Source organism: Panulirus ornatus, chromosome 29 (genome assembly GCF_036320965.1).
Source record: "Panulirus ornatus isolate Po-2019 chromosome 29, ASM3632096v1, whole genome shotgun sequence".
Lineage (NCBI taxonomy): Eukaryota > Metazoa > Arthropoda > Malacostraca > Decapoda > Palinuridae > Panulirus > Panulirus ornatus.
In genome coordinates, this window is record NC_092252.1 from 17,614,616 (window position 1) to 17,626,868 (window position 12,253).

At 40.3% G+C, this 12,253-nt stretch overlaps 1 protein-coding gene across 1 annotated transcript in view; it reads left to right on the forward strand.

Annotated features, from left to right (window-relative positions):
• The window catches only part of Fen1 (flap endonuclease 1), a 34,658-nt gene that overhangs the window by 14,871 nt on the left and 7,534 nt on the right, over positions 1-12,253 (forward strand). Inside the window, exons 4-6 of the mRNA XM_071679349.1 lie at positions 3,638-3,798; positions 9,397-9,549; positions 10,732-10,950. Coding sequence (XP_071535450.1) covers positions 3,638-3,798; positions 9,397-9,549; positions 10,732-10,950 — 533 coding nt within the window. The remainder of the gene's footprint in view (positions 1-3,637; positions 3,799-9,396; positions 9,550-10,731; positions 10,951-12,253) is intronic.

Sequence of the window (12,253 nt, forward strand, 5' to 3'; positions counted from 1 at the left end):
TTCCCAAACTCAGTCACCAGCTTCTGCAGTTTCTCACATGAATCAGCCACCAGCGCTGTATCATCAGCGAACAACAACTGACTCACTTCCCAAGCTCTCTCATCCCCAACAGACTTCATACTTGCCCCTCTTTCCAGGACTCTTGCATTTACCTCCCTAACAACCCCATCCATAAACAAATTAAACAACCATGGAGACATCACACACCCCTGCCGCAAACCTACATTCACTGAGAACCAATCACTTTCCTCTCTTCCTACACGTACACATGCCTTACATCCTCGATAAAAACTTTTCACTGCTTCTAACAACTTGCCTCCCACACCATATATTCTTAATACCTTCCACAGAGCATCTCTATCAACTCTATCATATGCCTTCTCCAGATCCATAAATGCTACATACAAATCCATTTGCTTTTCTAAGTATTTCTCACATACATTCTTCAAAGCAAACACCTGATCCACACATCCTCTACCACTTCTGAAACCGCACTGCTCTTCCCCAATCTGATGCTCTGTACATGCCTTCACCCTCTCAATCAATACCCTCCCATATAATTTACCAGGAATACTCAACAAACTTATACCTCTGTAATTTGAGCACTCACTCTTATCCCCTTTGCCTTTGTACAATGGCACTATGCACGCATTCCGCCAATCCTCAGGCACCTCACCATGAGTCATACATACATTAAATAACCTTACCAACCAGTCAACAATACAGTCACCCCCTTTTTTAATAAATTCCACTGCAATACCATCCAAACCTGCTGCCTTGCCGGCTTTCATCTTCCGCAAAGCTTTTACTACCTCTTCTCTGTTTACCAAATCATTTTCCCTAACCCTCTCACTTTGCACACCACCTCGACCAAAACACCCTATATCTGCCACTCTGTCATCAGACACATTCAACAAACCTTCAAAATACTCATTCCATCTCCTTCTCACATCACCACTACTTGTTATCACCTCCCCATTTACGCCCTTCACTGAAGTTCCCATTTGCTCCCTTGTCTTACGCACCCTATTTACCTCCTTCCAGAACATCTTTTTATTCTCCCTAAAGATATATATATCTTTTTAAACCAGGTATTCCCAATCACCAGTCCTTTTTCAGCACACAAATCTACCAGGTCATCACCATTTCCATTTACAATGAACACCCCATGTACACCAATTTTTCCCTCAACTGCCACATTACTCACCTTTGCATTCAAATCACCCATCACTATAACCTGGTCTCGTGCATCAAAACTACTAACACTCTCACTCAGCAGCTCCCAAAATACTTGCCTCTCGAGATCTTTCTTCTCATGCCCAGGTGCATATGTACCAATAATCACCCAACTCTCTCCATCCACTTTCAGTTTTACCCATATCAGTCCAGAGTTTACTTTCTTACACTCTATTACATGCTCCCATCACTCTTGTTTCAGGAGTAGTGCTACTCCTTCCCTTGCTCTTGTCCTCTCACCAACCCCTGACTTTACTCCAAAAACTTTCCCAAACCACTCTTTGTTTCACTTAGAGCTAAAACATCCAGGTTCCTTTCCTCAAATATACAACCTATCTCTCCTTTTTTCTCATCTTGGTTACATCCACACACATTTAGACACTCCAATCTAAGCCTTCGAGGAGGATGAGCACTCCCTGTGTGACTCTTTCTGTTTCCCCTTTTAGAAAGTTAAAATACAAGGAGGGGAGAGTTTGTAGCTTCCCGCTCCTGTCCCCTATAGTTGCTTTCTACGACATGTGAGGAATGTATGGGGAGATGTAGGTAATAAAGATTCTCAAGTTTTTATGAGTAGCCAAAGATTTTTTGCATGGTTTTTGTTTGTGTTGCTGGAAGCTGAGTGATAGGATTAAGGGCAGCCATTTTTTGGAATATACTGATTCTCTCTAAACCAGAGAATTTTAAAATTTTTGCTGTCCTCATAAAGGGAGAGATTCAAAACATTATCAAGAAAATTCAGGCACTTGCCATAACCACTCTTAAAAGAAGTAATTGCAGAAAGGATAGGAAGAACTTTGGGAGATCACCAGAAATAGAGGGAGAAGAGAAGAAATAAGTATTTGACCTCATAGTTACACTACATATTGATGTATGCGTTCCAGAGATGGGATATTCATAATGATATGGTAGCCAGTGCTTCTTGCAAAAGATTTATTTTTCCTGTATCTATCGAAAAGATGATCTGTATGATCACGAAATATTTTAGTTGCTAGAGAAGTCTCATGGTAAAACATAAGAGATGAGTGTAAAAAAAAATCTTTGAAGGTTAGAGTTGACTGAGAAATATGCTTTTCATCACTTTTGAATGTCAAAGAGCTATTGTTTTTTGCCAACTTTCAGGGCTTCATCATTATAGATCTAGAAGACCTAAACAGGTGTCTTAGTACTGCAGGAAGCACAAACGCTAACTTCATAATGTAAATGAGGGGAAAGATTTTCGTTGGAGACGACAGTGAAGAGGAAAAACAGCCTTAGACATTTGAGTTTTAGATGAAAAGATTAGGGGAAGAAGTAGACACAGTTTTCTGCAGGAGAGAATTTGGATTTGAAATTGTAGAGTTGCAGAAATGAACAGAGGAAAAGCAGGTCTAAGGAGCAAAGTGTTGGAAGAAATAAAGTGGGCTCCAGTCACATGATGATGATTAATGAGGCTCTGGGAACCATCCAGCTTTCCTCAGCTATTAATGCTGATCCAGTTTGGTGCTGAAGAATCATTATATTGTTGTACTTCAAGGATTTTTTTTATTGTACATAGTCAGGAAAATCAAGAGTGGAGAGTATAAAGTTGTGTAAGTAGGGTGCTGTCAAGGGTTATGTGTGAGATGGAGACAGTGTGAATTTGTGGATTAAAAGCTAGCAAGCCATGTGTAGGTAAGGAAAAAACTTAGCTTGAGGAGGGGGATGACAAATGCAGCAGTACTGGCTTACTGCAATGTCACCAACCCTCCCAATTCCCAAATGGACCTGGTCTTTACTTGGTTGTAACCTGCTACTGTACCTATGAATGAGCTCATATGTACCTTTTGTCTTATGAAGTAGTGCTACTCAAGAAATACAACTTTAGGAAAGCATCAAGAACTTCAGCTTAAACATTGAGCCAGGTCTGTTAAGAAAGATGCAGATTTGGTGAAATAACCTGAATGGGTAAATCTGTAGAGGGAAGCATTTATGTTATATGATCAGGAACTCGTAAGATCCTTTACAACTGTATGGTATGATCTGTCAACTTGCCTGTTTAGTACCCTGCTCATACTTTTTTATTATTTAGTGTTTCCACACTTTCAGGTCATATTGGCTTGATTTAGAAGATTCTCTGCTATACCTGCATTTACTGATGTCTTAATCATCTCGAGAACCACTAAGCTCTAGTCAAAGGGATTTCATTGTACACTGTTAGAGAATTGACAAAAATAAGATTTTATACTGGAGAGGTGATGTGGAAGTTGCAGGATTACACTTTACTTTCCTGTTTTATTTGTGATCACTAAAAACACTTGTCATTATAAGTTTTTTGTTTTATTGATTGCAATTTTAGATGCTGCATATTTACAAGATGTCCTTCCTCTTGTGTAATCCAAGCCAGAGAAGCATAGTATAGTGATTTACAGATGTGATTTTACAGGTAACGTGGAGGAGATGGACAAATTCAGCCGTCGCCTTGTGAAGGTGACTAAGACTCACACTGAAGAGGCGAAGACACTGTTAAAACTTATGGGTATCCCTTTTGTAGAGGCCCCTTGTGAAGCTGAGGCCCAGTGTGCTATTCTTGCCAAGTCTGGCAAAGTAAGACAAGATTGTTTTGAAGTTATTTTATCTTTTGAGTTTGATTTGCAGTACAGGTGTAGTGAAGTCAATACACTTCCATCTCACCTTCACTTTTGCTTTAATCCATTTTACTGTTTACAGTAGTCTATTCATTTCTAATGAAAGAAATTTGTTTTCCATGAAATTGCTTTCCCATTGTTACTTTTACAGATTGTGTTTTCATACCTATGGAATGCACATGGGAGATAAGTAACATAACAGATACATGAAAGTTGCTGTTGTTATTAATGCAGGCCTGTAGGTCTTGGCTGCAAGTGGCCTTACTGATGAGAACTATAATATGGACCCCATGGTGTAGCAGTCTGCATTCCTGACCATGATGCATTCATGGTCCGTCCAGGGTTGAGTGCATAGGATTGAATCTTGGTTGCAGCAGTTGGTCCACAGTCAACTCTGCTGTTCATCCATCCCTAGGGGTTGGTCAATAAACTGGGAAATGGTGATCATGTATAAATATTTTTTTATTATTATACTTGATCGCTGTTTCCCACGTCAGTGAGGTAGCACAAGGAAACAGACGAAGAATGGGCCAACCACTCACATGCACACATATATATGTATATGTACATAAACGCCTATACATGCACATACACATACATATACATATCAGCATATACATACGTATACATACACAGACACATACATATGTACACATGTATATATTCATACTTGCTACCTTCATCCATTCTCATTGCTACCCCACCGCACAGGAAATATACCCCCCTACAGCAAGGTAGCGCCAGGAAAAGACAAAAAAGGCCACATTCACTCACTCAGTCTCTAACTGTCATGTGTAATGCACTAAAGCAAGAGCTCCCTTTCCACATCCAGGCCCCACAGACCTTTCCATGATTAAAATGTTTAAACATATATTATTTTTTTTATTATACTTAGTCGCTGTCTTCCTTGTTAGCAAGGTAGTGCAAGGAAATAGACGAAAGAATGGCCCAACCCACCCACATACACATGTATATACATAAACGCCCACACATGCGCATATACATACATATACATTTCAACGCAAATGGGGAGGTGATAACAAGTAGTGGTGATGTGAGAAGGAGATGGAGTGAGTATTTCGAAGGTTTGTTGAATGTGTTTGATGATAGAGTGGCAGATATAGGGTGTTTTGGTCGAGGTGGTGTGCAAAGTGAGAGGGTTAGGGAAAATGATTTGGTAAACAGAGAAGAGGTAGTGAAAGCTTTGCGGAAGATGAAAGCCGGCAAGGCAGCAGGTTTGGATGGTATTGCAGTGGAATTTATTAAAAAAGGGGGTGATTGTATTGTTGACTGGTTGGTAAGGTTATTTAATGTATGTATGACTCATGGTGAGGTGCCTGAGGATTGGCGGAATGCGTGCATAGTGCCATTGTACAAAGGCAAAGGGGATAAGAGTGAGTGCTCAAATTACAGAGGTATAAGTTTGTTGAGTATTCCTGGTAAATTATATGGGAGGGTATTGATTGAGAGGGTGAAGGCATGTACAGAGCATCAGATTGGGGAAGAGCAGTGTGGTTTCAGAAGTGGTAGAGGATGTGTGGATCAGGTGTTTGCTTTGAAGAATGTATGTGAGAAATACTTAGAAAAGCAAATGGATTTGTATGTAGCATTTATGGATCTGGAGAAGGCATATGATAGAGTTGATAGAGATGCTCTGTGGAAGGTATTAAGAATATATGGTGTGGGAGGAAAGTTGTTAGAAGCAGTGAAAAGTTTTTATCGAGGATGTAAGGCATGTGTACGTGTAGGAAGAGAGGAAAGTGATTGGTTCTCAGTGAATGTAGGTTTGCGGCAGGGGTGTGTGATGTCTCCATGGTTGTTTAATTTGTTTATGGATGGGGTTGTTAGGGAGGTAAATGCAAGAGTTTTGGAAAGAGGGGCAAGTATGAAGTCTGTTGGGGATGAGAGAGCTTGGGAAGTGAGTCAGTTGTTGTTCGCTGATGACACAGCGCTGGTGGCTGATTCATGTGAGAAACTGCAGAAGCTGGTGACTGAGTTTGGTAAAGTGTGTGGAAGAAGAAAGTTAAGAGTAAATGTGAATAAGAGCAAGGTTATTAGGTACAGTAGGGTTGAGGGTCAAGTCAATTGGGAGGTGAGTTTGAATGGAGAAAAACTGGAGGAAGTGAAGTGTTTTAGATATCTGGGAGTGGATCTGTCAGCGGATGGAACCATGGAAGCGGAAGTGGATCATAGGGTGGGGGAGGGGGCGAAAATTCTGGGGGCCTTGAAGAATGTGTGGAAGTCGAGAACATTATCTCGGAAAGCAAAAATGGGTATGTTTGAAGGAATAGTGGTTCCAACAATGTTGTATGGTTGCGAGGCGTGGGCTATGGATAGAGTTGTGCGCAGGAGGATGGATGTGCTGGAAATGAGATGTTTGAGGACAATGTGTGGTGTGAGGTGGTTTGATCGAGTGAGTAACGTAAGGGTAAGAGAGATGTGTGGAAATAAAAAGAGCGTGGTTGAGAGAGCAGAAGAGGGTGTTTTGAAGTGGTTTGGGCACATGGAGAGGATGAGTGAGGAAAGATTGACCAAGAGGATATATGTGTCGGAGGTGGAGGGAACAAGGAGAAGAGGGAGACCAAATTGGAGGTGGAAAGATGGAGTGAAAAAGATTTTGTGTGATCGGGGCCTGAACATGCAGGAGGGTGAAAGGAGGGCAAGGAATAGAGTGAATTGGAGCGATGTGGTATACCGGGGCTGACGTGCTGTCAGTGGATTGAATCAAGGCATGTGAAGCGTCTGGGGTAAACCATGGAAAGCTGTGTAGGTATGTATATTTGCGTGTGGACGTATGTATATACATGTGTATGGGGGTGAGTTGGGCCATTTCTTTCGTCTGTTTCCTTGCGCTACCTCGCAAACGCGGGAGACAGCGACAAAGTATAAAAAAAAAGAAAAAAAATATATATATATATATATATATATATATATATATATATATATATATATATATATATATATATATACATGTACATATTCATAATTGCTCCCTTAATCCATTCCCGTCACCACACCCCCTCACACATGAAATAGCACTCCCCTCCCCCCATGTGTGCATGGATACGCCAGGAAAAGACAAAAAAGGCCACATTCGTTCACACTCAGTCTCTAGCTGTCATGTGTAATGCACTGAAACCACAGCTCCCTCTCCACATCCAGGCCCCACAAAACTTTCCATGCTTTACCCCAGACGCTTCATATTCCCTGGTTCAATCCATTGACAGCACGTCGACCCTGGTATACCACATCGTTCCAATTCACTCTATTCCTTGCACGCCTTTCATCATCCTCTATGTTCAGGCCCCAATCGCTCAAAATCTTTTTCACTCCATCCTTCCACCTCCAATTTGGTCTCCTGCTTTTCCTCGTTCCCCCTACCTCTGACACATATATCTTTGTCAGTCTTTCCTCACTCATTCTGTCCATGTGACCAAACCATTTCAACACACCCTCTTCTGCTCTCTCAACCACACTATTACCACTATCTCTCTTACCATTTCATTACTTATTCAAACCACCTCACACCACATATTGTCCTCAAACATTTCATTCCAACACACCCACCTTCCTCTGCACTACCTTATCAATAGCCCATGCCTTGCAACCATATAACAATGTTGGAATTTATTCCCTCAAACATACCCGTTTTTGCTCTCTGAGTTAATGTTCTCGCCTTCCAAACATTCTTCAATGCTCCCAGAACCTTCGCCCCTCCCCCACCCTGTGACTCACTTCTGCTTCCATGGTTCCATCCTCTGCTAAATCCACTCCCAGATATCTAAAACACTTCTTTTCCTCCAGTTTTTCTCCATTCAAACTTACCTCCCAATTGACGTGTCCCTCATCCCTACTGAACCTAATAACCTTGCTCTTATTGACATTTACTCTCAGCTTTCTTCTTTCACACACTTTACCAAACTCAGTCACTAGCTTCTCAGTTACACTTTACCAAACTCAGTCACCAGCTTCTGCAGTTTCTTACCTGAATCAGCCACCAGCACTGTATCATCAGCGAACAACTGACTCACTTCCCAAGCCCTCTCATCCGCAACAAACTGCATACTTTCCCCTCTCTCTAAAACTTGCATTAACCTCCCTAACAACCCTATCCATAACATATTAAACAACCATGGAGACATCATGCAACCCTGCCGCAAACCGACATTCGCTGGGAACTAATCACTTTCCTCTCTTCCAACTTGTACACGTGCCTTACATCGTCAACAAAAACTTTTCACTGTTTCTAGCAACTTACCTTCCACACCATGTAATGGGGAGGTAAAAACAAGTAGCGGTGAAGTGAGGAGGAGATGGAGTGAGTATTTTGAAGGTTTGTTGAATGTTTGATGATAGAGTGGCAGATATAGGGTGTTTAGGGCGAGGTGGTGTGCGAACTGAGAGGGTCAGGGAGAATGGTTTGGTAAACAGAGAAGAGGTAGTGAAAGCTTTGTGGAAGATGAAAGCTGGCACGGTGGCGGGTTTGGATGGTATTGCAGTGGAATATATGAAAAAAAGGGGTGACTGGTTGGAAAGGATATTCATTGTATGTATGATTCATGGTGAAGTGCCTGAGGATTGGCAGAATGCATGCATTGTGCCATAGTATAAAAGCAAAGGATATAAAGGTGAGTGATCAAACTACAGAGGTATAAGTTTGTTGAGTATTCCTGGGAAGGTGAGGGATGTGGCAGTTGAGGGAATAATTGTTGTCCATGGGGTGTTCAGTGTTGTAAATGGAAATGTGAAGAGCTTGTAGATTTGTGTGCTGAAAAAGGACTGGTGATTGGGAATACCTGGTGTAAAAAGAGAGATATACATAAGTATACATATGTAAGTAGGAGAGATGGCCAGAGAGCGTTATTGGATTACGTGTCAATTGATAGGCGCACAAAAGAGAGATTTTTGGATGTTAATGTGCTGAGAGGTGCAACTGGAGGAATGTCTGATCATTATCGTGTGAAGGCAAAAAGAAGAGAGAATGTTGGGGTGAAGAGAGTGGTGAGAGAAAGTGAGCTTGGGAAGAAGACTTGTGTGAGGAAGTACCAGGAGAGACTGAGTGCAGAATGGAAAAAGGTGAGAGCAAAGGACGTAAGGGGAGTGGGGGAGGAATGGGATGTATTTAGGGAAGCAGTGATGGCTTGCGCAAAAGATGCTTGTGGCACGAGAAGCGTGGGAGGTGGGCAGATTAGAAAGGGTAGTGAGTGGTGGGATGAAGAAGTAAGATTATTAGAGAAAGAGAAGAGAGAGGCTTTTGGACGATTTTTGCAGGGAAATAGTGCAAATGAGTGGGAGATGTATAAAAGAAAGAGGCAGGAGGTCAAGAGAAAGGTAAAATGTAAAATATCGGTTACTCTGACAGGCTTGGATTGCAGTGATGGAACTTTGCATTAGCCCTGCGTAAGAAGCAGAGGAAAGGTGATCAAATTCAGAATTGATATTTCTTTTTTATGCAGTTTGTAAGTAACCTGATCGGAGTTTAATGTTGTTATCTTTTTTTCTGCTGACATTAAGAGAGACTATATCTGAAGATGCTGTATTGTGAAGTATTTTTCAGGTGTATGGTGTAGCAACAGAGGATATGGATGCTTTGACGTTTGGTACCCCTATCCTCCTGAGGCACTTGACCTTCAGTGAAGCCCGGAAGATGCCCATTAAGGAGTTCCATTTGTCCAAGGTTTTAGTTGAGTTGGATGTTACACAGGAGGAGGTGAGCACTAAGATTTAAATTTAAAAGTAGAGATGATTTAATTCCAGTTGTTAGATATTAATTGAATTATTAACTTATTTGATTAAGTCCCTTTACTAGTGTGATTAACAATGTTCTGACTGCCTTTGATTCCCATTAAATTGGCCAGAAAATATAAACCAATTACTTTACAGCCTAGTTAAATGGAAACATGGTGTGTTGATACTTGGCCACACCACTGATGTTATTTTAGTCAAGAAACTCTCAGTTTCAAACTGAGTAACATTTAGTAGAGCTTTGACCCATGGTTCTCTGATTTCATGGGTGACTGACAGGATCTCTCTATTTCGTAAGCTTGATCTTTGCTGCTATTTCAGTTTATTAGCTTGAGGTCAGTGTATCAGTACTATGTGTTATTGTGTCTGTGTCAGTTCTGAAAGCTAGCAGTAGCATCTATCATGAGTTTCCAGTAGTTTTATAGAATATAATGTTTAGTTCCCCTGGTGCGTTGTTAGTTACAGTGCTATATTTGTACAGTCCTCAGGTAACAGTTGCTTAAGTGCTCCAAGGGAAGCTTTATAATATTTGTAGTATAAGTGTTGACAGAATGATAATCTGTATCATGTTTGAGTGGCCTTTTGGATTATGTTCAACATTTCACTTCCTGCTTCATCTCATTCTTGCTGTGTAATTATAGGCACAAGTTTCTTCATTTTTCAGATACAGCATATCAGTTTTTTTTTCTAAAGTTGGACAGTAAATGAATTCTATAAGACTTGTGCCACTCTTCAGATTTCTGATTTTGAGTTTAAATATTAGATGGCTTATTTATTACTTTTAGTAAGGTTAGCATCCCCTGTTGGAAGTGGGTTCAAGTTATGATTAGTCTAGGTAGTAAGTGCCTTGCTTCACGATATCAGATCATCTTGGCAAGAACTGTCCTTTAAATGATGAAAGAGATAACCATCATGTAAGGTATTTTACCTCTCATTTTATGAATGTTTATGCAGCCTTATTACTCTCAGCCAGGTCATAGTATGTGTCTTTAAGGTTCATATGTAGGCTGTGTGGAAAGAAGTTTCTCGTATATCAAAGCTTATTTTTTTCACTCATTGCTTCTATGATTCTGTCTTGTGAAAAAATTATGCTTTTAAGTTTTATGCAGTTTTTTTGCTCACAATTTTCTTGATTTTTCCTCTTCAGTTTATTGACATGTGCATTCTTTTGGGGTGTGACTACTGTGATAGCATCAAAGGTATCGGGCCGAAGCGAGCCATTGAACTCATCCGTAACCACAAAAATATTGATGATATATTAAAGCATATAGACAAGAAGAAGTATCCTGCACCAGAGGATTGGCCATATGAAGAGGCTAGAAAGTTATTCCTTGAACCAGAAGTCACAGATCCTAAGGAGATAGAGGTAAGATTTGATATTAAATTTTTAGTGATAGAGGTTGTAGTCACCTATAATTGTAGTTCATTGTATTTTATTATGATAATGTGCAGTTATTGTTGGTGAATTGTATGGAAAGTGGATGAGCACAGTGTTTTCTTTTTATCCTTTCATACTTGATTGCCATGTCCCATGTTAGTGAGGTAGCACTCGGAACAGATGAAGATAAGACCTCATTGCCTCACATGCATTCTCAAGCTGTTGTGTGTAATGCACAGAAGCTACAGTCCCCAATCTAAAAACAGGCCCCACAGACCTTTCTGTGGTCTACCCTGGCTGTTTTGTATGCCTTGATTCAGTGTATTGGCAACATGTTCCCCCTTTAGACCATATTGCTCCTGTTCACTCAGTCCTGTGCATGTCTATCATGATATGGAAGATTATTATTAGGAGCATTAAAAGCTATTCATAATGATTAGAACATTGCATTTCTCATGACAGCAAGAGAATGGATGAGAGTGGATTTGGCCTTTTTTGTTTGTTCCTGATGCTACTTTGCTGATGCGGGGAATGGTGATGAAGTATGGAAAAAAGAAACATTGCACATATAATGGGAACAGAAGCAATGAATAACATAAATGGTGGTGAAACATTTTGATAGAGGAATTACCTCTCGTGAATGACAGTAGAGACAGTAGATGACATGAAATGGAGTTAAAGAAGAGCACAGTATGATGGTGGTTTAAACAGTAAATGACCTTAGATGTGTAAATGTTACTCAGTATAATGAGAGTTAATGATTGTGAATGGAATTGATTATGTTCACTCAGACAGAATTCAATACCAAATTGTTCTTTCTTTTAAGTTTATTCAAATTGACATGAGAATGAAGGGCAGTTATTGCCATGGTCACTGCAAAGTGCATTTGTTTAGGCTTACTGCATTCCATATCCTGCCAGTTTGAAGACACTTGGCCTGTATGGTACAAAAAAATCATGAGTGGTTTTTCCTTCCTGGTTGTCATTTTATTCAAGATGTGCTCATATGATGACCACATAAATTACTTTTACTTCATGGTTGAACACAACAGTTAACAAATAGTAGTAATAGTAATTCAAGCAGTCATGCTCATTTGATGAACTTGATACTGTAAAGGAGTCTTCAAGGATTGCAATATATTTGATGAATTTGAATGGATTGTCAGTGTCATAAACATCATAAGTTTGTTATTTTACATATATACCTCGCACACATGAGGGGGGAGGGGGTTGTTATTCCATGTGTGGCGGGGTGGCGATGGGAACAAATAAAGGCAGACAGTATGAATTAT